This window comes from Haliotis rufescens, unplaced genomic scaffold (assembly GCF_023055435.1).
Source record: "Haliotis rufescens isolate VD_foot unplaced genomic scaffold, xgHalRufe1.0.p SCAF_7, whole genome shotgun sequence".
Taxonomy (NCBI): domain Eukaryota; kingdom Metazoa; phylum Mollusca; class Gastropoda; order Lepetellida; family Haliotidae; genus Haliotis; species Haliotis rufescens.
The window spans coordinates 31,045,563-31,072,181 of NW_025964361.1; the positions used below are offsets into that span (position 1 = coordinate 31,045,563).

At 40.3% G+C, this 26,619-nt stretch overlaps 2 protein-coding genes across 4 annotated transcripts in view; both read right to left on the reverse strand.

Annotated features, from left to right (window-relative positions):
- Window positions 1–15,363, reverse strand: part of LOC124148145 — a 20,494-nt gene extending 5,131 nt beyond the window's left edge. Inside the window, exons 1-12 of one of the 3 annotated variants that reach the window (XM_048388310.1) lie at window positions 15,077–15,363; window positions 13,846–14,115; window positions 12,913–13,091; window positions 12,150–12,185; window positions 11,784–11,873; window positions 10,557–10,685; window positions 9,469–9,750; window positions 8,579–8,668; window positions 8,079–8,156; window positions 7,681–7,764; window positions 6,411–6,503; window positions 5,736–6,090 (exon numbers count right to left, since the gene is read on the reverse strand). In XM_048388310.1, coding sequence (XP_048244267.1) covers window positions 5,736–6,090; window positions 6,411–6,503; window positions 7,681–7,764; window positions 8,079–8,156; window positions 8,579–8,668; window positions 9,469–9,750; window positions 10,557–10,685; window positions 11,784–11,873; window positions 12,150–12,185; window positions 12,913–13,091; window positions 13,846–13,933 — 1,504 coding nt within the window. In that variant the 5' untranslated portion in view covers window positions 13,934–14,115; window positions 15,077–15,363. Of the gene's footprint in view, window positions 1–5,735; window positions 6,091–6,410; window positions 6,504–7,680; window positions 7,765–8,078; window positions 8,157–8,578; window positions 8,669–9,468; window positions 9,751–10,556; window positions 10,686–11,783; window positions 11,874–12,149; window positions 12,189–12,912; window positions 13,092–13,845; window positions 14,116–15,076 lie in introns of all 3 variants that reach the window. The other 2 variants (XM_048388309.1, XM_048388311.1) reach the window with 2 other exon arrangements.
- A 3,285-nt stretch (window positions 15,364–18,648) lies between these two features.
- On the reverse strand, window positions 18,649–26,294 carry LOC125376202. Its single transcript, XM_048388152.1, has 7 exons — window positions 26,125–26,294; window positions 25,286–25,475; window positions 24,677–24,792; window positions 23,787–23,918; window positions 22,424–22,582; window positions 20,041–20,156; window positions 18,649–18,819 (listed from the first exon to the last, which is right to left on the reverse strand). The coding sequence occupies exons 1-7, from the start codon at window positions 26,174–26,176 to the stop codon at window positions 18,649–18,651; spliced, it is 936 nt and encodes a 311-aa protein (XP_048244109.1). The 5' UTR covers window positions 26,177–26,294.
- Between the last annotated feature and the right edge of the window lie 325 nt (window positions 26,295–26,619).

Sequence of the window (26,619 nt, forward strand, 5' to 3'; positions counted from 1 at the left end):
ATGTACGTAATGTACGTAATGGGTGTTGTAATAATGTACGGTATGTAAGTAATGTATGCTGTAATGATCGATGTACGTAATGTACGTAATGTGTGTTGTAATGATGTACGTAATGTAAGTAATGTATGTTGTAATGATCGATGTACGTAATGTACGTAATGTGTGTTGTAATAATGTACGTAATGTAAGTAATGTATGCTGTAATGATCGATGTACGTAATGTAAGTAATGTATGTTGTAATGATCGATGTACGTAATGTAAGTAATGTATGCTGTAATGATCGATGTACGTAATGTACGTAATGTGTTGTAATAATGTACGTAATGTAAGTAATGTGTGCTGTAATGATCGATGTACGTAATGTTAGTAATTTATGTTGTAATGATCGATGTACGTAATGTACGTAATGTGTGTTGTAATAATGTACGTAATGTAAGTAATGTATGCTGTAATGATCGATGTACGTAATGTACGTAATGTGTGTTGTAATAATGTACGTAATGTAAGTAAAGTGTGCTGTAATGATCGATGTACGTAATGTTAGTAATTTATGTTGTAATGATCGATGTACGTAATGTACGTAATGTGTGTTGTAATAATGTACGTAATGTAAGTAATGTATGCTGTAATGATCGATGTACGTAATGTAAGTAATGTATGTTGTAATGATCGATGTACGTAATGTACGTAATGTATGTTGTAATGATGTACGTAATGTAAGTAATGTATGTTGTAATGATCGATGTACGTAATGTACGTAATGTGTGTTGTAATAATGTACGTAATGTAAGTAATGTATGCTGTAATGATCGATGTACGTAATGTAAGTAATGTATGTTGTAATGATCGATGTACGTAATGTAAGTAATGTATGCTGTAATGATCGATGTACGTAATGTACGTAATGTGTTGTAATAATGTACGTAATGTAAGTAATGTGTGTTGTAATAATGTACGTAATGTACGTAATGTATGTTGTAATGATCGATGTACGTAATGTAAGTAATGTATGTTGTAATGATCGATGTACGTAGTGTACGTAATGTGTGTTGTAATAATGTACGGTATGTAAGTAATGTATGCTGTAATGATCGATGTACGTAATGTACGTAATGTGTGTTGTAATGATGTACGTAATGTAAGTAATGTATGTTGTAATGATCGATGTACGTAATGTACGTAATGTGTGTTGTAATAATGTACGTAATGTAAGTAATGTATGCTGTAATGATCGATGTACGTAATGTAAGTAATGTATGTTGTAATGATCGATGTACGTAATGTAAGTAATGTATGCTGTAATGATCGATGTACGTAATGTACGTAATGTGTTGTAATAATGTACGTAATGTAAGTAATGTGTGCTGTAATGATCGATGTACGTAATGTTAGTAATTTATGTTGTAATGATCGATGTACGTAATGTACGTAATGTGTGTTGTAATAATGTACGTAATGTAAGTAATGTATGCTGTAATGATCGATGTGCGTAATGTACGTAATGTGTGTTGTAATAATGTACGTAATGTAAGTAAAGTGTGCTGTAATGATCGATGTACGTAATGTTAGTAATTTATGTTGTAATGATCGATGTACGTAATGTACGTAATGTGTGTTGTAATAATGTACGTAATGTAAGTAATGTGTGCTGTAATGATCGATGTACGTAATGTAAGTAATGTATGTTGTAATGATCGATGTACGTAATGTACGTAATGTGTGTTGTAATAATGTACGTAATGTAAGTAATGTATGCTGTAATGATCGATGTACGTAATGTAAGTAATGTATGTTGTAATGATCGATGTACGTAATGTAAGTAATGTATGCTGTAATGATCGATGTACGTAATGTACGTAATGTGTTGTAATAATGTACGTAATGTAAGTAATGTGTGCTGTAATGATCGATGTACGTAATGTTAGTAATTTATGTTGTAATGATCGATGTACGTAATGTACGTAATGTGTGTTGTAATAATGTACGTAATGTAAGTAATGTATGCTGTAATGATCGATGTACGTAATGTACGTAATGTGTGTTGTAATAATGTACGTAATGTAAGTAAAGTGTGCTGTAATGATCGATGTACGTAATGTTAGTAATTTATGTTGTAATGATCGATGTACGTAATGTACGTAATGTGTGTTGTAATAATGTACGTAATGTAAGTAATGTATGCTGTAATGATCGATGTACGTAATGTACGTAATGTATGCTGTAATGATCGATGTACGTAATGTAAGTAATGTATGTTGTAATGATCGATGTACGTAATGTACGTAATGTGTTGTAATAATGTACGTAATGTAAGTAATGTGTGCTGTAATGATCGATGTACGTAATGTACGTAATGTGTGTTGTAATAATGTACGTAATGTAAGTAATGTGTGCTGTAATGATCGATGTACGTAATGTACGTAATGTGTGTTGTAATAATGTACGTAATGTAAGTAAAGTGTGCTGTAATGATCGATGTACGTAATGTACGTAATGTGTGTTGTAATAATGTACGTAATGTAAGTAATGTGTGCTGTAATGATCGATGTACGTAATGTTAGTAATTTATGTTGTAATGATCGATGTACGTAATGTACGTAATGTGTGTTGTAATAATGTACGTAATGTAAGTAATGTATGCTGTAATGATCGATGTACGTAAAGTACGTAATGTGTGTTGTAATAATGTACGTAATGTAAGTAATGTATGCTGTAATGATCGATGTACGTAATGAACGTAATGTGTGTTGTAATAATGTACGTAATGTAAGTAATGTATGCTGTAATGATCGATGTACGTAATGTACGTAATGTGTGTTGTAATAATGTACGTAATGTAAGTAAAGTGTGCTGTAATGATCGATGTACGTAATGTTAGTAATTTATGTTGTAATGATCGATGTACGTAATGTACGTAATGTGTGTTGTAATAATGTACGTAATGTAAGTAATGTATGTTGTAATGATCGATGTACGTAATGTACGTAATGTGTGTTGTAATAATGTACGTAATGTAAGTAATTTATGTTGTAATGATCGATGTACGTAATGTAAGTAATGTATGTTGTAATGATCGATGTACGTAATGTAAGTAATGTGTGTTGTAATAATGTACGTAATGTAAGTAATTTATGTTGTAATGATCGATGTACGTAATGTACGTAATGTGTGTTGTAATAATGTACGTAATGTAAGTAATGTATGTTGTAATGATCGATGTACGTAATGTACGTAATGTGTGTTGTAATAATGTACGTAATGTACGTAATGTATGTTGTAATGATCGATGTACGTAATGTACGTAATGTGTGTTGTAATAATGTACGTAATGTACGTAATGTATGCTGTAATGATCGATGTACGTAATGTACGTAATGTGTGTTGTAATAATGTACGTAATGTAAGTAATGTATGCTGTAATGATCGATGTATGTAATGTAAGTAATGTGTGTTGTAATAATGTACGTAATGTAAGTAATGTGTGCTGTAATGATCGATGTATGTAATGTAAGTAATGTATGCTGTAATATAATGATCGATGTACGTAATGTAAGTAATGTATATTGTAATAATGTATTAATGAAAGTAACGTGTTGTAACCTCGTGAATCGAGGAGTTGGAATCAGTCTACCTGTCTCAACATTCCTGATATGTTCTGTGTAACCAGTGGAATATATTTAGAAGACGAACATTATGTGTTTTCAGATTTGTAGGGTTCATTGGGTATTCAATGCCCGGAAATTTCATTTGATGGCGACGGCGCTACAATTTCCGGGATCGAATACCCAATAAAACCGCAAATCTGAAAACACTTACCTATATCGACATATAAGTCACTGCCTGTTGGTTTGGATCCTGAGGACGAAGTCTGAGGTCGATTTTACTTTTTTCCGGGTCCATAAAAACAGGTAGTGGCCTCATACATAGTATATGATTGTTTTATTATATTATATAAAAAACAAAGGCTGATTCAACATAGCAAATTATGTTAGCTACAATCAATTAGGTGATGCTGCCGTGGGCTCTACACAGTAAGCATTATACATATGGGTTTGGTGATACAATATGACACGTTATATACCTCATATGGCGATACCGATATGGCGATATCTTCTATGTGTTATATATGGCCTCCGTGATGACCCGGGTTAGTATAGGTCTTCAGCAACCCATGATTGTCTTAATGGGCAACTAACCGGATCAACGAGGAATATGCAGAATAACCTACTCGAAACTCAGAATTAAGGGGGGGGGGGGGGGGGGGGGGAGCGGTCGGGTAGCCTAGTGGTTAAAGCGTTCGCTCGTCACGCCGAAGACCTGGGGTCGATTGCCGACATGGGTACAATGTGTGAAGCCCATTTCTGGTGTCCCCCGCCGTGATATTGCTGGGATATTGCTAAAAGCGTAAAACCATACTCACTCACTCACTCACTCACTGAGAATTAAGGATTAGATGTCCCTCGTGAAGACTATGCGGCCACCTCTGCGGCCACCTCTGCCAAAGGCCAGCGCCAATGTGACGATGCGTCACATCTTACAACAGTCCATTCAAGACATTGCATATGTTCTTACTCTGTTTCATTTTTGACGAGTCTACATATTTAGATAAACATAAGTGAAAAAACTATTTCCATTTGCGTAGTTATCCACGTGCTGTCATTGGAGCCGAACGGAGAACTAGAGATACGGCCACTTTGATGTATAGGACTATATTGTCATGCACCTCACTGTCGCAGCTGTAGTAGCATATCAATATTTAATGCTAAAAAATGTAAGGCTCTCCGAAAGGCTTGCATTAGGCCAGTCTGTTCTGATTTCAAAATAATCGCGTATGTTTACAAGCAAAAGTCCGGTCACGTGATATGCAAAGTAGCCCGTGGATTTGGTGTCATGCCACTGGGCCGGAGTATGCCTCGTGAATACATGTTGTGAATCATTCATTCAGTCGGGACAGATAATACGAAATTTCTCGTAGCTCGTTGAATATTTTCAAATTATTTCATTATCTAGAAACTGCACCGAGCATACCCGATTGTAATGAAAGATAAAAGGGCGATAACCCTCTGTGAGAAATATAACTGGATGTGTCTTCGACGTCTGCTGGTTGTCAGGATTTTTGTTTGTTTGTTTGTATGTTGTTTAACGCCGCACTCAGCAATAGTCCAGCTATATGACGGCGGTCTGTAAATAATCGAGTCTGGACCAGACAATGCAGTATTGATGTCATGAGCATCGATCCACGCAATTGGGATACAGCGAGTCTGACCACCCGATCCCGTTAGTTGCCTCTTACGACAAACATAGTCACCTTTTACGGTAAGCATGGGTGGCTGAAGACCTATTCATTATACAGCTATTGCTGCATTCGTTTGTTCACGTGGCGTGTCAGTACACCCAGTCCTGTTCACGTGCTATGTCGGTGATATCATGAGCATCGGTTCACGCAGTTGGAATCGATGACATGCATCAACCAAGTCAGTGAGCCTGACCACCCGATCCCGCTTTCAGGATGTCAGTGAAATTGGTCGCTAGCCACACGGAGCAAGACATGTTAGATAAACGGGCAAACATTATGCCGATAACTACTTTGTACATCGGCTCGCACATAGGGTTCATCCCAACATATGCATCGAAGGACATTTCAACAGAGACCATATAATATCTATTATATGGTCTCAGATTTCAACAACTAATAATGTAACTAATAATGCCACAATAATGTGCGGATACTCACATGGACCCCTAAGAAGATACATGAGGTACCCTCTATCTTGTTGCAGGCCATACTTCAGTGCCGCGGCTTTGTCTGGTCCCAGCCGCCGCTTGCCATGAGGGGTGAACCTAGGGGTGTATCTCGGGGTGTGCCGTGGGGTGGAATACCCTGATCGTTTCAGGGGAGGTAACTCCACACCTTGTGAACCGGGTCTCAGGTTGCCTTCTGGTTCGTTCATATTGTCGCTGCCAGTTTCCCCAAAGGCATGATGGGAATGACGTAACAGCGACTGCGACCCACGTGACTTCGATCTGCTGGGTAGCTGCGAAGCTGGAGTTTGAGTCCGGTATTCGTCCACAAATATGACCTTTCCTGACTGCAAAATAGGCGATAGGTAAACGAAACGCTGTCAAACATTAAGAGAAATTCCACTCCACACTTTCTCACTGTAGAATGCAAAAAGGAAAAGTACATATTTAACTAATGACAAGGTAGTTTGTATAATCAACTTTTGTTCATTGTTAAACGCCGCATATTTAACATCAGAGTTTAAAACGCAACAATGAGTATTATTTCTATACCATGAAGGTATTAAAATAAATCAAACTGTACTTTCATGATTAAAATGAAATACTGAAACAAAGAACAATATCCAACTGAAAAATATCTTGTTGCTGAATTTGATGTAAATAAAACCTGAGCTCTCGTTGACTTTCTGTCTGCTTCATCATCATAAAACAGTCTCTCCGTAAGAAGCCTACTAAGCGATGCCAGCATACGAGTCTTCTCCTGAAACATGTATCTATATGTCAGAAACCTAACAACACAAGCACATACCTATAGTGAGTGAGTGAGTGAGTTGGGTTTAACGCCGCTTTTAACAATATCCAAGGTATATCACGGCGTGTCAGTTTATTTTGGGAATAAATCCCAACGTGATGTAGGTCTCAGACCTTTACACTTTGATGAAACCCACGAGCACGGGTATGGTGCTGACAAACCTAGAAACATAATCAAGGCGATCAGGGATTCGAACCCCGACCAAACACATAGCTGTACCAACGTGCAGTTACGCCCAACGTACCCCTACACCATTAGTTGTTTGTCTGTTGTTTAACGTTACGCTCAACATAAGTCAGGATATATGACGGCGGGACCCGTGAAGATCCGGGCTAGAATAGGTCTTCAGCAACCCATTCTTGCCACAAGAGGCGACTAAGCTTGTCGTAAGAGGCGACTAACGGGAACGGGTGGTCAGGCTCGCTGACTTGGTTGATGCATGTCATCGTATCTCAATTGCGTAGATCAATGCCCATGCTAGAAATCACTGGAGAGTCTGGTCCAGACTCGATTATTTACAGACCGCCGTCAAATAGCTGGAATATTGCTGAGTGCGGCGTTAAGCTCGAACCAGCCAACCAAACAATATGACGGCGGTCTGTAGTGAGTGAGTGAGTATGGTTTTACGCCGCTTTTAGCAATATTCCAGCAACATCACGGCGGGGGACACCAGAAACGGGCTTCACACATTGTACCCATGTCGGGAATCGAACCGGGTCTTCAGCGTGACGAGCGAACACTTCAACCACTAGGCTACCCGATGACGGCGGCCTGTAAAGCCTCGAGCCAGGCGCAGATACACTAGTGATTGATATATTAGCCACGATCCAAGGATACTGGGGTTACATTAGCACCTACACATTGGTATGGTTAAATGGTTAAAGATGTATATGAAGTGCATTGCCGTATCAATTACGGTAAGAACACGTATCTTTATCATGTATATTACGTTAAATGATTAGTTTTCACGACTAATTCATTGTGCGAGCATAACAGGGTATCTGAATTGTCTGGACATTATATAATTAAAATATGTGCAATAGAGATATAAGTAATTGTGTTTAGTAAATATGGATAAAATCATTATTAATATCGTATCGTGTACAGCTCAGAGTATGTCACATACGTGTTCCCGCCTTCCTGTGTCTGAACTTTTGACAGACATTTCGTCACAGGTGCCATCGGAACCGGTCACAAGACTTGATGGTCGCTGATAAACAAAAGAAAAGAAAAATACAGCAAAATATACAACCTACATGATAACTGGCAGTGTAGGAGACAGATACGTAACGGATTGTCACTGGTACTGGCTCATAATAACAAGCCATTAAGACACTATCTGTTTTAGAATGTTTACGAAACGCATTGAACGGAAGGTTGGGGGTTCGATCCCCGGCCGCGTCATACCAAAAAAGTCGTTAAAGATGGTACTTGTTGTTACCCTGCCTATGGATTTATGTATATTGGATGCATTTTTGCACATAACTGAAGTACATATAACGAAACCAGCATGAAAGAGCAAACCTCAATGTCCGGAAGTGTTTGATTCTTTGACTCTGTGCTCTGTGCAGTGTGGCGGCTCAACCGAGAACACACACCATCCTGAAGACAGAACAGACAGATCATTGTCACTATTACCAATACCAACAGTCTGACAGAATGAAAAACAGTTACAAACAGCTGACACAGTAACACTCTACATTAAATACTAGTATTCAATTAGCATACATTGATATGTACGAGTACCTTGTACCATTACCTTAAGGGTTACATGTGTGAGTCTTGTAGTCTTTTATTTTCATTAGTTGCTAGAGAGTTAAACATGCATTTAATCTATGTGGTACCCAGCAAAGCGGTATTGCCCGGTGTAATGAATCATGAGGAGGGGATAGCGTACATCAATACCCTGTCGTTATATATTGACTTTTCTATAATAATATAACAATAGTACGGATACATGGTCTTCCGTATTAACGAGGTCCTGACTAGCGAGGTTCCCCTGTACGATATAATGTCTATGTGACCTGGTGTTGGTCTCTCCCTGCTGTGTTGTCGAGGGCCGTGTGGAATCGTGATGGAGACTCGTCCAACTGGCTGTCTAAATTATCAAAATCCTGAAACAGTTAAAACAAAGCAGTAAAATATATTTTCACTATATATGATTCAGTTGATTCTGAGCACGGCTGCACTGCTGCTTCGTATTGCAGAAGTAAAGCGTTTCGGCATTACCGGTAGATATATGTGTGGCAACAACACGACAGGAACATCAAACATGCGCTTCTCTATGCAGTTTACTTGATTACCCAACAGGGGGCATGTGTGGCCCAGTCGTCTAAGGCGCCGCGATTCGCTGTGCAGAGTTGCGTCCCTTGGGCACGCCAGAAACCTATGATTGTGGGTTCGAATTCCGGTTCGCTCCGGTTATGTTTCTAGGTTTGTCAGCACCATACCCGTGCTCGTGGGTTTCACCGAAGTGGTAAACGTCTGAGACCTGCATCACTTCGGGCTTCCCTCCCACATTAAGCTGACACGCCGTGATATAACTGGAATACTGTTAAAAGCGGCGTTAAACCCAACTCACTCACTCACTGATTACCCATCAAGTCATTCTAACACTGCGAAACATAATACGTTATCAGTTATATCGAACACAGATGAGACAAAACAGCACATTTATAGCAAAATATAATTCATTGTTCAACTAAGCCTAAGAAGAATGACTATTCCATACATTGTAAATAGTCAATGTTGTGTATATGGTTATGGCTAGATTAATAAAGGAGTAAACAGGTGTATTAAGCGCTATGGTAATTACTTTATGCAGAATTTATCTCCTTCAGACATCTATCCCATCTATAAATAGATCCCTTACTATTAGCAGCGATTTGACCACGCCCACCAAACATGCACTCACAAATATCTCAAGCGCTGTCTTCTTGGACTTAGGGTCCTCCCAGAATCCTTCATCGTCTAGCCTCCTCTCGGTGTCCTTCTTATCTTGGTACTGCTCCATGTAGCGGTCAGCCTCCCGTGGGGTCTCCTCCTCGCCAGGTGGCGCTTCAGGGAGCTTCCTCTTCCCCTTGGCCAGATATTTGAAGATACCCGGCAGAGAAAATGGGAGGGTGGCATTCAGCTTATTCTTCTCGTGACTGGGTCGCGTTACCAAGGTTTTTGTGTTACTCCCAGTTGATCGTTCCTGAAAATAAGGCCAGCCAGAATTGTATTAGCATTGATGACGTGTAAGCTTAGTGTGACAGTTTCATATTTCCATCTGTGCCCTCGTGGTCCTGTTAGCTCACCAAACAGAACTGTATCTGTTTGAATGCATGGTTTTGAATCTGGTGATAATATCAACTCCATATAAACTAAACTTCCGGACAAAAAAAAGTATACACTAGCAAATTACAAAAACAAATCACAAACGTTATCAAAACGTCACTAGGCCGAAAACAGTTGCCGAAACACTACAAACCTAATGTCCAAAACACTATGATACCTGTATCAAATACATAACCATTTTTTTTTTTTCAGTTTAGCTACCATCAAACACTGGTGTATACATTCCATTGCCCGGAGGTTTAGACTGAGGTAGAGGTGTGACCAAACTAGGTTATATTATGAGTTGCATGTGTCCATGGCGGTGTGTTTACGAGCCGAGCGGACATTACGGGTCAGAAAAGAATGTGGTTGTTTACGGACACGTAGCTGGTAGGATCCAATACACCTTGCTATTGACGTATGTAACGAACTTATTGCAAGATCACAAGTTACAAAGGATTATTTCGATGGAATATTTGTGAGACTAATAGATCAATCTTGTGAACGCTGTCAGACTGTCAGTGTGGGGGGTCTAGGTGCAAGGTCAGTTGTGACGTGACAAGCAAATGACGTCACATCTAACCTATGATATCATGATATATGTCTCCGTATTCTATGTTACAACACAGCGCCCAACCAATCAGACAGCGAGATTCTTTAACGAGTAACGGTACAACTCCTTACCACCATGGACTGGTGCTCCTTATCTCGTCTCTGTTTTGCCAGGTGCAGGTCCACGTGATCCTGCGTCCAGGAATGGGAAGATTTCTCGCTATCAGTTGACCAATGGTCACTCTCAATTACCTCCTTGACCTACGGATTGAACAATTAATAAATATCTGATTTATGGCACTGCAATCATACAGACCCTTTCCTGTACACACGAGTAGGTTTCTAAAACTTCTGGAACATCCGTATTTGGACTCAACAAAGCATGTTTTTGTGGCAAAGTAGTTGAAAAATCAAAAAGAAGACTCAGTAGCTTGTGTTAATACTGTATGATTCCCCCACGCGTATTGCACTTGAAATATGTTTTGTATATGCGCCAAAACCTGGTCGCAGCAAGTTGATCTTTACAATGAATGTACACCGCCCTTTACATTTCTAGTGCTTTCTCAATCGCTTGCATATTTTCGGAACATGATGGCGGGGGATATGGGAAATAGAGACCCCCGAACGGGATACACATGTTTCTCAGGTTTCTTAGCTTTTTACATCCAAGGGTTGTCCAATTACTTTAACATGAATATCATAATTTGTTACATAATGTAACATGCCACTATACATATTATTTTCTCAGCTCTTAAGGATTACATAATTTGAAAACATATTTAATGGTTACATTCACATCTTTCCGTCATGTGTCGCCGTGGCCGAGAATAACTATTACATGTCTTCAGATCATACGAGGCGGGATCACCCCAGCTGGAGACACATGTTTTCCGACAAAGCATTAAATCATTCACTTCAGTGTAACAACAATCAATAGTTCTAATAATTCAAGACTTAATTAAAATGCAGGTTCAACATGATATAGGCATAAACAAAATAACAACCAACTGTCTATTCGTTAAAAGCAATAGATCGTTTGACCAATAGAGTGGCATCAAAAATGTGTTTTAAGGTAACGATAAGAGCGATATGCCCTTGTGTATTACAATTTGGTACTGTCATTTAATGTTTTGATTCTTTACATCTAAAGTTTCATGTAGCTATATTTAAGCAGTTGACCTTACGTTTTCATTGACCAATATGTGTTTGATACACTCAGGTGGGTTCTTGCTTTCACAGTGTATCACCGAGGAAAGACATTATAGAATCACTTAGCTCTTTTGGAAACATATGTTTATGATGCTATGGAGCACATGGACTTACGATACTATAAGAAACTATACCAAGTCAGGGTCCTACCTCCGTTCCATCTGGCAAAGTCTTCATCTTGGTATACTTCCTGGTTTTCTTTTTCGTCTTCTGTTTAACCCTTTTGCCTCCTTCGTCATCCTGTAATAGTCAAACAATTGTACACCTCTCCACTATTTGTCACAAAGCATATATGTCAATATCTTATGAAATGAAAAGGACTGGGTAAGTATGGTTTTACGCCCGGCGGGGAACACCAGAAATGGGCTTCACACAATTTACCCATGTAGGAAATCGAACCCGGGGCTTCTGCTGGACAATTAGGTAATAACGTGTTGCGCAGTTCTCTACATTATATTTACAAGTATCAATTCGGACTGTTGATCAGTATGTATGTATACTTGAAAATAGTCATACCTCTTCCTCTTCTTGATCACTTGAGCGTGGTATTTCCTGCTGGAAACAATACTTCATTATCAGCAATACTACATACTTCATGTCATGGCTCGTCTTGTGAGTGAGTGAGTTGGGTTTAACGCCGCTTTAAACCGTATTCCAGTCATTACACGGCGTGTCGGCTTAATGTGGGAGGAAAGCCCGAAGTGATGCAGGTCTAAGACGTTTACCACTTCGGTGGAACCCACGAGCACGGGTATGGTGCTGACAAACCTAGAAACATAATCGGGGCGAACCGGGATTCGAACCCACAACCATATGTTTCTGGTGTGCCTAAGGAACGCAACTCTGCACAGCGAATCGCGGCGCCTTAGACGACTGGACCACCCGTGCCCCCCGTCTTATGACAACCTTCTCCAGGAACCTATGCTGGTGGTAAGGGGGGACTTAATAGATCGGGTGGTCAAACACGGTGACTTGGTAGATTGCGAAACCTCCGGGGTCAATTGTCGCCTTTGTTATCAATTACTGGATTGTCTGCTGAAGACCCGATTATTTCCAGACAGTCGTTTTAAATGTATAGCTATTGCGGCGTTAAACAACTATAAACAAAATTATTTTTTCAAATGGAGTCAAAATAATTATAAATATTCTTGAATAAAATTCACTCATACTCGTATTAATTTTACAGTTAGAATGTCTTTGCCGATTTTATTTAAGCTCTCTCGTGATGTTTGACACAGCGTAGCATAAATATATGAGGCCATAATTACTTGGTACCAACCTCATATAGAAGGTTTCCTTCGTCATCGAATACTCGTCTCGTTTTCTTCTCCGGGCTCTTCCTCTCCTCGTCTTCATGCTCTCCATGACCGTCCTCGGGTCTGAACAACGACGTCGTCGACCGTCCACTGTAGCCGGAGTCACTCGAGTCACTGTCGGAGCCGTTAGGCTGAAGTCCCTCTGTAGAGACGCCGAATGTTATTGTACATCTGGCTTCATAATATGTCTGTTTTCACCGAGGTAATATCAATTACATTTGACAAATATCATCGTTAATTTCTTTTAAAAGATTCTCCCCCAATACAATGAAATGATACATGGGTAGTCGTACTTCATATGCATGTTGACCCGGGTAGATCAGCAACCCATGTTAGACGTGAGAAGCGACTAACGTGATCGGGTGGTCAGGCTAGGTTCATGCATGTCGTATCCCAATTACAAAGACCGCCTCCGTGGTCTAGTGGTAGAGCGTCCGCCTGGAGAGCGGAAGGTCCGGGGTTCTATCCCCGGCCGCGTCATACCAAAAGACGTTAAAAGATGGTACTTGTTGTTACCCTGTCTGGCGCTCGGCATTAAGGGGTTAAAACAAGGAATAATCGGCTCGGAGTCAGTATACTGTGTCTGAGTGGGGTATTCATGTTAAACTGCGGCATGGTATCTCAGTGGGCTCAGCCCGGACTAGTACAAGCAGCCACACACACACACGTGCATGAACGTCGCTATATAAGTTAAACCCAATTTCACTTCACCCAATTACAAAGATCAATGTTTATGATGTATATTACTGGACTGTCTGGTTCAGACTTTATTATTTACAGGCTGCCGTCGTATAGCTGGACTGTTGCTCATTCGGCGTTAACAACAAACAAACAAAAATTATACCCATGTATATGACACTGCATGTGTAGCCTATTTAGTACATGACATAGAATACCTTGCATGCGTCTGAGACGTCGCTCTCTCCTTCTTCTCCTCCTCTCCTCCCTCCCCTCCGATCTCCTCTTGATATCCACCACCTCCATCCTCTTTTTCCTCCTCCAGAGGACCAGACAGACCACCACCAGGAGCACGAGACAGAGCAGCACTAGAAGACCTAGAACTAGACCTACAGTTGCTGCTGTAGATAGGCCAGGACTAACTGTTGTATATGTAGATATAGGTGTAGGTGCAGCTGCTGTTGTTGGGGAACTTGAAGATGTGACAGCTACAACGATATATTTGATACAACCATTACTTCACCCCTCACCCTATCCCAAGGATAATCACCCATGTCACATCTTAGGGTATGGGTACACCCCATATTCCTGGGCATCAATCGACCCGTGACGATCTGGGCTAGAATGGGTCTTTAGCAACCCATGCTTGTCGTAAGAGGCGACTATACTTGTCGTATGAGACGACTAACGGGATCGGGTTGTCAGACTCGTTGACTTGGCATGTCATCGTATCTCTATTGCGTGAATCGATGCTCATGATATCACCGACATACCACGTGAACAAATCAACAGGACAGGGTGTACTGACACAAATAAATGCAGCTATCGCTGTATAATGAATGAATGAAAATTCGCTCAAAAAAGCACGGTGAAAAACAATTTCATGATTCATCAGTCTTCACTCGGGTGTATTGTCGTTGTTGTTGTTGCAAACTATTTCTAGATCATATGAGGAATAGGCCGTCTAATCAAATGTCAATAAGTTAGTGTACGTTATAATGGTATATAGTACAATGGTAAACAATCCCCAGCTGTCATGAACGCTTGAGTAACTCAGGACTCTTTCGATTAATTAATATTTCATCTCAATATATGTTACATTGTATGGGTTTAGTACATATATCATGGGTGACATTCACGTGAGATAAGATACACTGTATGCTTACTATTTACCCAGTGCAGTTTTGTATAATAATTTGATAACTTTTTAATGACTTGGGAATAGCATACTCTTAAAAACTTAATAACGTCAATATTTACGATTATTGACATCTTAATATACATGGTTCTAATATAAAAAAAATTCTAAACTAGGGATATAGTAGATACAACTTTCCCTTGGACACTGTGTTTCAATTCGCAGTAAACGTACTACAGTAAAATGACAATGTCTGTATGTACCACGTGTAGACTATTTCGAACAGGTAAGTTAATGGGAGCTTTGATTACCTGGTCTTTCACTAGTTCCTTAACCTCCATTGATCCGATACGACGAAACGTCGTCCATTACGACGGGTTAGTCCTTCACCAGCACAGATAACACAACAAACATACACAGATGCGATTACCCTGCCCCACACCGTTGCTCGGGCAATCTGGTAACACTGTATCTTGGCCAAAAGCAAAGTAATTTCCAATCTTTTTAATGATATTTTGCAAATATCAATAGAAATATGTCCCTTGAAAGTAAAGTCGAATATGCAATAAGAAAGCTGCAGGTTAACGCACGGGTTGAAAGGAACATAAATAGAATGACAAAGACAGGCCTAGTTGCCAGGATAGCCAACAACATGATACATATATTCCACCATTTGTATGCAGCGACGCTTTATGAGTCTATTCGCTATGGTAGAAGGGGGGCTCTACTTTAACTATTGAAAGGAGAACACGTTTACAGTCAATATCACTTCGGTAATTCCTCTTTTCAAGCTGTTGTGAATACTGAACTCAACTGTCAAGAACTACGTTCTGTGCTGTAATTGCCTGGTCCCAGTGATATCTACATGCGTATTGAAATGCGTTGTCAAATGTTGTGATTGAATTCTCAAAACTGATAGTTACAGTGACTATGCGTGGTGAATAATAAATGTGTTTCTCTCGTGTTTAATACACGAGTTTGAGTGTGATATTTCCCAAGTTGTTGTAAACATGTAGGTCACAATCACAGTTGTTGATATTAACTTTTCTGTGTCCAAATTTTTATATTTCATACATAAATAGGGCATGATGGCGTAGTCGTGACTGGTCAGAGTTGTGCCCCTTAGTCGTGCCAGGATGCAATAGCCGTGGGTTCGAATCCCAGATTACCCCTGATTATAATCCTTGGTTGATCCGTACCATGCTTGCGCTCACGGCTTACATCAAAGTGATAAACGTTTTATACCCCATGGTACCCCATGGGTAACACCAGAAAAGTGAGTGAGTGAGTATGTTCTTACGACGCTTTTAGCAATATTCCAGCAATATCACGGCTGGGGACACCAGAAATGGGCTTCACAACACCAGGAAAGGCTTCAAACAATCGAACACAGATCTTTGGCGTGACGAGTGAAGAGTTTAGCCCAACGCCGAAAATATATCACCTAATATATATTCAATGTGTAACGAACGCATAGGTCGGAAATGCTATTAAATTTCAGAAGGGGCTTCGTTTACCAGTCGTTGTTATCAAGCCGTATACACGGGCGTGGGTGGCCCAATAACCTCACTCGCGAAGTTTGTTTGCTGCCGCTGTCACCAATATTCAAGCTATATGAAGGCGGTCTGTAAATAACCGAGTCTGGGCCAGACAATCCAGTGATTGGTGTCGTGAGGATCGATCCACGTAATTGGGATACGATGACATGCATCAACCAAGTCAGCAAGCATGATCACCCGATCCCGTTATTCGCTTCTTACGACAAGCATAGTCGCCTTTACAGCATGCATATGTTGCTGAAGAACTATTCAACCCCAAATCTTCACGGGGACCGCTGACATAGTTCACGGTCATGTCTTAGTAGTAGTTAGTTGAAGTACTAAAGCGGCGTCATATTCCATCACACTCTATCCCTGTCATAAGTGGAAAAGGACCCGACCTGGGAGCGGAAAATCGGGGATTCGATCCGTCATACTTAAAGACGTTAAAAGATGGTATTTGTTGTTACCCCGCCTGGCGCTCAGCATTAAATGCTGAAACAAGGACTAGACGGCTCGGAGTCAGTAGACTGTATCTGAGTGGGGTAGTCATGTTAAACTGCGGCATGGTATATCAGTGGACTAGCACTATAACATCGGCATTAGTCTGGACTAGTACAAGCACACACACACACATACACACACACGCGCACGCGCGCACGCTCGCACGCACGCACGCGCGAGCCCCCACTCAAGCACACACACATACACATGTACACACACACTCGTGGCAATTATCTTGGACGCGACGTTAAACCCAATTTGGTTTCACCCTGTCATGATATGACCCAATGGCGATAAATCAAGGGCTAGCACAACAAAACCGGCTTAAGACCAGACTGGTACAAACAGCGAAAAACACACGTGACGTTAAATCTCAATTCATCTCAAATGTGGTGGTGTATGCGTAAATATCTGGATGATGCTGTAAAATCCCACTTACTCCCCATATCATGAGTGTACTCTCATACCGTAGCCTCACAATCTGGTTGCCACTACCAGCACGCAGGTGTGAACCCTCTGGTAGTGAACAAACAAGAATGCCATCTTGCGTTGTCAGTGTAACATTAGGCAAGACGGAGTTACCTCTCTTATACCACTCACGTCATGTTGTCTTCAGGAAGCGTTGCAATTCAATGAAGTAATGTTCAAATAATGTACTCACGGCATAATTCTGAAACATAAGAAATGTTCAATATTTATTTTTCTCTAAATAAATTATTTGAGTTTATTAAATAACGATGTATGATATGTGTTTAACAAATTAATTACACTCCAGCAACATAAGCATTCCATTCCATTGTGGTTGCATCCGCGAACATAACATCCCTTTTCGCGAACACCTGGTCTCATCACTATTTGATAGTGATTCATAAACACATGTACATGGTATGGTCGGAATCGTACAACGAACTCGTTATTTTTATGAATATGGAAAGCGCTTTATAGCTTATATTTAAACATAAACTAAAATTAAAGGAAACATCGTTAGATTGTGAATAAGTTTTAAAACGTGGCTACAGGAAACTGAATTCAGGTTGATAACGATTGTCTATGCACACCAAAATCATCTTACTGTAAGAAGTCAGTACATTTTGAGAAAACAATTGTCTCTGAAAATATATTTGATTGATAGAAACAAGGGATTCCATTCAAAATAATTTCATACTTTTAAGTTAACACTGTTTCTTTCATGCTGATTGGCTGAATGGGTAGTCACGTGACTAGCTCAGAGGTTCACACAGTTTAACCAGCGCTTTTAAAATCGTTCACACTTCAATGAACCCATCCAAACTGACGTTCAATTCTTAATTGAAAAGGAGCCCCAATGATGTGGGAAATTTAGGGAAATCTAGGCTTGCATCATTTGACGCTTTGGCATTACAGAAGGGGCTGGGCAAAATAATATAAGGGAAATAATATGACACAGGGACTGTGAGGCAGGTTAAACAACAACGTACAGGAACTTTAACGTGCGCTATTGGAGGAGTGGGACCGCATACCCAATGATGTCATTAGGTGGCTTACGTCATCGATGAGGCGACATGTCCTAGGCTTCCCGAGGAGTTCACGCTCAATAATGATGTCATTACCAACGCTCTATGAAAGTGTTCAGATGTTTGTTATCACACTTTCTGTGAAAGGTTACAGTAATGACAACAGGTGTATTTGATGTTAATTCATCACAGGGCTATTAGTGCCATGGAATTGTCGTTTGGCTCGTTGTATAAATAGTGATGAAACTTCAAAATGCATTCAAATAAAATGTGTACATTTCGTCGTTTGCTTTTTATAAGCAGTCCATGTCAATGTATACTTTCTTGTGATCAGTAGTGTATTTGAGACTAGGTACAGTTCGGGACGAAGTACGTGTGATGCCACTTACTGGTTAGGTCTGGTTGAGTGAAGCTAAAGGTAGTTTTCCCCAAAGTAGTAGCTGTATCTGGTCTCTGATTGGCCACACAGTCCCCCGGGTTCTGAGACAGCTGTATAGTGTCGCCCTCCTTCTGTAAAGCCTGTAGGAACAAAACGAGTTTCTCACATACTTAGGGGCGGTCGGGTAGCCTAGTGGTTAAAGCGTTCGCTCGTCACGCCAAAGACCCGTGTTCGATTCCCGACATGCGTACAATGTGTGAAGCCCATTTCTGGTGTCCCCAGCCGTGATATTGCTGGAATATTGCGGCGTAAAACCATACTCACTCGCTCACTCACTCACTCACTTACATACGTATTGTATGTGTCAAGTGCTGAAGAACGTAATGCATGGTAAGTGTAGTCATAACAAATCTATTCAAATCATGTTATCACTTATATGTTATCTTGAGAGAGAGAGTGACAGTGGTTTAACGCCGCTTTCAACAGAATTCCGGTCGTGTCAACTTAATGTGGGAGGAAAGCCCGAAGAGATAATGAAACCCAGGAGCCCCGGCATGATACTGAGAAACCCAGAAATTTCATCAGGGTGAACGGGATTTGAACTCATGACCCCCTGTTTCTGGCACGCTCTGTGACACAACTCTGCACAGCGAATCTTGGCGCCTTTGACGCCTGCTCCTATATCAAGAGATGATTGAACGATCCTCATCATAATGTTATATCTGTTACAGATCAGAAACAAAGTGTAAAATGACTGAATTATTTTGATGTTTATTTCATCGCCCAGTTACTTAAAAGGATAGCATCAAAAGAAAAAGAAAGACAACATATTTTATTTTTTTATAATTTTTATTTATTTATTTATTTATTTATTTATTTATTTATTTTATTAATTTTTTTTTTTTTTTTTTTTTTTGGGGGGGGTCTAATCCTAGCATAGTTAGTCTATTGTGTTTTTGTAAGCCATATTGAACTTCTTAATGATATTTAGTCAGTCCGCCAACTAAATGGACCAAATGTTTTGTCATTTTGTAAAATGACTGAAATATTTAGGCATTTAATAAATTGCCTATTTGAATCACATTTTACAAATTTACTGTAACACCGGATATCAAGAGCAAATAACTTAACCATGGTTATAAGCAGTCCAAGACGTATTTGAGATTAGGTAAAGCTCGGGGTGAAGTACGTGTGATGCCAAATACGGGTTGTTAAATAGTTAAGTGTGGGCGTTTATACATATCAAGGTTAATTCTCCGCCTTCATATAGTTTAGGCCTCGCTGTATGATGGCTCATATTACAAAGAGCTGACGCAAGTGAAAACTATTGTAAATGGTTGAGAAGATATGTTACTACTCACTATACATGTGTATCTGAATGTGTTTGTGTCGTTGACTTCGTTATCGTTGTTGTAGACGTGGAGGAAGGTGATGTTGCCGCTGCGAACCTCGTGCACACAGATCACACTGCCGTTGGCTGGTGGAGACAAAATACATGTGCAACTTGGCTTGTGTTAGCTTGTGCAACAGTTAGTGGATGGTCCTTACCGCCGCATCAGCTGGGAAGCAGATGAGGCACCCTTGGTTCGATAAAGTATGTTATTGATGCCACCCTCCCTGATAATGCTAGAATATTGCTGTGTCTCCGAATATTCCCACATTCACTGCCTACTGTAGCATGACACCATCGTTTTGCCCTTGAATATTGACATAGATACCACATAAGGATGATGGTTTTCCAATCATCTGTTGAGATAAGAGCGGCATGGGTGGTGGCACGGTCATCTACACCGCCGGAATTCGTTGTGCTAAGTTGTATTAAGTAATGTGTCGAAAGCTATATATTACTTAGTATAATTTGCATTACGCACAACCATAAACTAAGTAATATATTCTTGATTCTGAGTAATGTATTCTTGGGAATCGAATGCAAATGTATCCCTAATGAATTCTCATTTTACAACTATACAAGTACAGAGCACTGTATGCGCACAAGGAGCACAGACTGACTTGTGGTATCCAGTGCCCAATCAGGCAGATACAGAAACACGAAGTCATACAACAACTTGCGCAAGCGGGCCTGTAGTTGATAGCAGGCGCAGCGGCCGGCAATATATTGACAGGGACGTGTTGGACCCTCGTGACGATCCAGTGACAGGGACCTGATGGACCCTCGTGACGATCCAGTGCCCTGGATCTGATGGACTCTCGTGACGATCCAGTGCCAGGAACCTGATGGACCCTCGTGATGATCCAGTGCCAGAGACCTGGTGGATCCTCGCGACGATCGAGTGCCAGGCACCTGATGGAATGCCTCATGACGATCCAGTGCCACCAACTGTCTTCACCAACTTATCCGACTAACGGGATAGGGTGTCAGGCTCGGTGACTTGGTTCACTGGCAGAAATAGTTAGTCTACTTACTTACTCAGTGAATTTCACAGTCCAGTCCAGTCAGATAAAACAAATACTTGTCAGGAGATTTTACAAACCAGTATTTACTTATTAGACTGGAATAGGTGACCTGTCGACGACTGGTACAATTTACTAATCAGTTAGTAGAGATTACTATCAATCTTTCGAAGAAACTCATAATTTACTAACTGCAATAGTATATTTGCAAGCTTGAAGTATGTTTTGCTGCACTTTAATAAAAGCTCATTTCTTGGTCATTTTGCGATAATTCCTGTTGACAACTGCTGAAAACAATTTGCAAAAAAACCCAAGTAAATAACATAAACAATACAGGGGAAAGATCGCATATGATGCTTTCCAGTGCCAGTTTAAATTTACTTACACAGTACTACGAAATACTAATTGACAGGTAAATACAATTAAAAATATATTGTTTTATACTGGCAAACTTAACAAACCCCCCTTCTTCATTTGGTACTTGCTAAAAAAAACCATTGCATTAATTAACAACGTTAAAAGGCTAATATCTACCTAACACTCGAACTCATAATTATCTACTTTTTGTCTCAAAATGGCGAGCCTGACACGAACCAAGGCGGAAGTGAGGATTGTCACGTGGTCTTGACGCCGAAAATGAACTAAAACACATATGTGACGTCAATCTCTCCATTCCTTAGAAATAATGGAGCCGCGGCCCTGAGTTACGAGGATGTTCCCTTAATTAAAACACATCCCTACTTTTGCACTTTGATGAAACATTGTCTTGTGGAAAATATTTGAAAAATAAAACAGAACTCTTTGCAGTCTGTATGTATACTGTATGAGTCGCCCTTGTGTGATGCACGAGGAATACGTTCTCGGTAGCTGTTGCACGTGTACCCAGCTCCGTCGCGAGGTGACATTTACTATGCATGGTACACGGCTCTTCATTATTTCGTGGGGCCCTAAAGAAGCATTTTATCAATCGCTTGCACGTTGTAAATACATGCTGACGGGGATTATAGGAAATATAGAGACCGGAACAAGGAGTTATATGTGTACCGGATCTCGCCAAAGATTAATTAAATTGCTTTAAATACGAACTTTGTTATTGTTACCTACTGTAATACAAAATTATATACATATTATTTATTTACCTTTAAGGATTATACGGGGGCCTCGCGTCTATTGTTTTTTTTAGGAATGGAGAGCAATCTTGCAGACAGGATAGGAAATTTGTTGTTTTCGAACCTTCTGGCCGCCATCACATAGCTGGATTATTGCTGAGTGGGCCGTTAAGCAAGAAACAAACAAAACACTTTGCTGGTCAGGACATGCCGTTCCACTCACCACTGAACAAGGGCAGGATAGTGCAGGAGGAGGTGTTGTCCATCTGGATGTATGAGTTGTCCACACAGGCGTCCAAGGAGGCGGGACAAGAGGGGTCCTGGGTGTTGTACACGCCGAGCAGCTCCGTGGGGCACGTCCGAGGCCACGACGAGTGGTTACCTGGTTAACAAGGAATAGGAAAATATAGCCATATATAATTTTCTTGAGTCACCTCTACGGAGAGATTTATAAGGAATATATTTATTTAGATTGGTTATTTCATGTGTTTGTTGGTGGTATATCACGGAATACACATGTAGAATAATAAATAGAAAACTAGCTAGAATATTACGTTTACGACAAGTGTATGTTAATAGGGAACATAAACAGCAAAGCGATAGAAAGTTGACACTTGAAAATTGTATTTGACTGTGCTGAAAACATTCTCCGAAACACTGCAAACTTTAGGTCCACATTGAGACCATGCAGGAAGAACATTACTGATGTTCTCACGGTTCTAATGCTGATAACCTCAATGCACTGCCACATTCAACCCTTCACAATAGCCAGTTATCATTAGTGATGGATGTAGGGCAGCTGCGGCTGCTTTGTCCAATCATCCGTCATCATATCAGATCGTAAATAAAACCGGTACTGGTTTTGGAAAACAAGATGGTGACCGGACGAACACCCCACCGGTTAATGTTTTCGATCTGGAATCCTTATAACCCACAGAGATCATTACCAGACTTTTCTAACGGGACGATCCCTAACCCCGATCAGCAACATACAGACAAGACTCGTTAGACGATGCATGGTTGAGGGGGTACGGTCATCGCAGCTTGGGGTGGGGTTGTTTGTTTGTTGTTTAACGCCACACTCAGCAATAGTCCAGCTGTATGACGGCGAGTTGAATGATGCTCTTTGTTGAAGTCCCATGCTCGACTGTACCTCAAAAGTTGTGAAATGTAGAAACCAAAGGCTGTAGCCGCTGGAATATTGCTCGGCAAATAGGGAATGTTGACTTTAGGGAAGTTGAAATGATCCCTCTTGTCATACGGTTTGTGGTAAGAATTTGTCATTCTGTATGCATAGATCTAAATATATTTTGTTTGCTTGTTTGTTTTTTAACGCCGCACTATATGACTGTGGACTGTAACTATTCGAGTCTGGACCAGACAATGCAATGACTGACATCATGAGCATCGATTCACGCAATTGGGATACGATGATATGCATCAACCAAGTCGGCGAGCCTAACCGCCGGATCCCGTTAAACGCCTCTTTCGACAAGCATAGTCGCCTGTTAGGGCAAGCATGGGTTGCTGAAGACCTACTCTACCCCGAATCTTCACGGGTCGCTTTGGGTGGGGTTGTTACTGACTTGTTTTCAGGAAGACGCTGTACATAGTGGTGAGGTAGGAGGACTCTGGGATGTCACAGATACGGGACACAGGATCCGAACCCACTTCAGACAGCTTGAGAAACTTAACGTCATACGGTTTCGTTCCGGGGCCTGCACAAAAACGTGAAATGTCAATGTTCATATTCGCATATCTATCTTCGACTGGAGTGAACAAGAAAAATGAAAAAGATACAATTCAAGCCAAAAATGAGGCAACTTATGGCGGTCGAAACAGTACGTGTTTCTTCACATTCTCGTTGTTTTCTTTAAAGCCATCACACACTGACACAAACCTCACAGACAGTGTAACATCATTATAGCCATTGACGTATCTGAGTTAGCATTGTCGTTAAAGTGTTCACTCGTCACGACAAAGACCCAGAAAACTGTCACTCAAAGCGATCTAAGTGTTGCGATTGTCTTAAGTCAAGGTGAAAATAGATAAGATTCACCGCTTTGGAAAATGGGTCTCGGGTCATATTCCCCAATGCGTTGACATACAGAAAGATACCGAGTCGCTAAAGGTATTGCCTATTCGCCTAAAATGTTGACATAAATGTTGACTCCATGTCGTTCAATGTGTTGTTAAAAAAATCACTCAATATTACCACATGCCAAATACATGCTTTTTGAGCAAATAATGTTTATCTACATTTGTACTCTTGGAGAATAATTTATGACGTTCGAGGAATTAATGATCATATTATATTACTCTGCGTAAATTACGTTTGAATAATAACCCCTCAAAGTGACTATAGTGGCTTTGACGACACAATTTCAGTTTATGATCATGCATCCAGAATGAAAGGTGAGTTAATACAAGGACATACGACCCCGGAATGAGATACTAGTGTATGTGTAACTCCCACCTGTTTTGGTAGCTTGGACAAAGGTAGCCTTGATGTCGGACACTACAGTCAGGTCCATACACAGGAAGATGTAGCGGAACTCAGCCTCACTTGGCAGCTTGTCACCGAGGACGGAGCTGCAAACACGAACCTTCATCAAGCCGTGTCAACAGACAATTTAACATTGGGACGCCACTCTCATGATGTTGTCGGGAAAAGCGGTTTATCATTATGCTTTTCAGAATTCATTTACTTATACACTCTCAATTATAAATAAAACCATGACCTGGAAAAGTAATTCAATTTTGGTTGCATGTAACATGTGGACGCTGCATTTTGAACCACTTAAAACCAAAGGTAGGCTTAAGATAATCAACATGAATTATTGAAAGATTGCACAGACTTAATTTCACCAAGTGCGATTTTGAGACAAATAAATCTGTTTTCGACGTTCCAATAATGTTTATAAAACCTGCTATCTGAGACGTAGACGATGTTATGCATGAAATAGTACACGCGTACTGATGTTCATCATCATCTTCGCAATAACGTTATTTGTTCTTTGTGTTCCGACAATTGTCCAAATAAACAAAAAATTTCATTAAATATATTTTTGTTAATTGTCCTTACCGGATGACATATTTAGATCCATTATTTGCTAAGCAGTCATATTGTTTGCCAATATCTCCCTCCAGCAGTGGCGCGTCGATAAGACCCAGTCCGTCGATGTGCGACACGTTCACGTTAACAACGGAGTTGTATTTGGACAGCATGTAGGACCCTTGGAAAGTACTCGGAAACTCACAGAGGCTCTGTGTTCCTGGAGGACAGTAACGCTTAGCATGTACTTATGTTAGATTCATACTGGTAGTAAACGTGTTATGTACTTTATAACGAAAAGATGATGCATTTACTCGCTATTATAAGGCTTATGTGAAACCCTGCCGTCCGCCAATCAGGCATCATTAAAAATAAAATGCAGGGCAAAAGAAAGTATACATCCATGTTTGATAGGGGCTAAAAATAAAACAAAAAATGGTTACTCGATTGTGATGTATGTGATATAGATATTATAGTTATGTTTTGGACTTCAAGTTTGCAGTGTTTCGACGACACTTTCAGCAAATCAACGTTTTGATATCCATTTTTTACGTGTATACGTGTCTTTCCGGCAGTTTATATACTAGTAACATATTGGTACACACATTTGGGGCTTACAGTTTCAAAACATTTAAGTGTAGTCACGTATGATACGTGTAAATAAAGTGCCCTCATTATTTCATATGTAAATTGAGACCAGCATAATCTCATCGATATGTTTCTCACAAAACAAAAAGAAATCCGTTTCATTCATGAAAACTTGTCTCAGTTGGATGTTACGTGCATCTCATTACTTAAAAGCAAATGTTTCTTATTTCATTTTCTGTTCATGTGAATTCTGTTATTCCTTAAAATAACTGATCACTCACCTGCAACTTCGAGCAGAATTAGGAGTAAACTCCAACTAAAGTCAATCTTCATAATTAACGTTCAGTTCTCCGCCATTGTAGTCATACACCTGTAGCTATTAAAAGATGACTCCTTTCAGCGAATGTTTAAGTGTCATATACCGTCACCTTGCGACCTCATAGTCATGAAAAAGAAGAACTTCTCGCCTTTATGGTGTCTCACTTACACAGTGAAGGTGGCATAGGCTGTATACAACCAGAGATTGACGCCTCGGCCATCAGAGAAAGCTTTGTCGTGAATGTTAAGCCACGAATGAATACGTCTTTCATGGAGCAATGGCGATAGAAGTAGAGATCTCTGGAGGTAAACAATAAGTCAGTGTGTGACTGTCGCCATTGAGCATTTGTATATGGAGTGTCCGCTTCTCGGTGTTGAGAGTAATCCTGTTGTGATCTGGCATATATGTACACATAAATATCGGTTGCTTCTTCAGAACCTGCGTCGATCTTATATAT

What these genes read in the sequence shown, in the direction of transcription:
- LOC125376202 (XM_048388152.1), bottom strand. Translation starts at nt 26,176, where the DNA reads ATGAAGATTGACTTTAGTTGGAGTTTACTCCTAATTCTGCTCGAAGTT. An exon ending in TGTCCAAGCTACCAAAACAG is followed by an intron (nt 23,919 to 24,676) that starts GTGGGAGTTACA and finishes GTTTTTGTGCAG; the next exon opens with GCCCCGGAACGAAACCGTAT. An exon ending in TATCCTGCCCTTGTTCAGTG is followed by an intron (nt 20,157 to 22,423) that starts GTGAGTGGAACG and finishes TGTCTCCACCAG; the next exon opens with CCAACGGCAGTGTGATCTGT.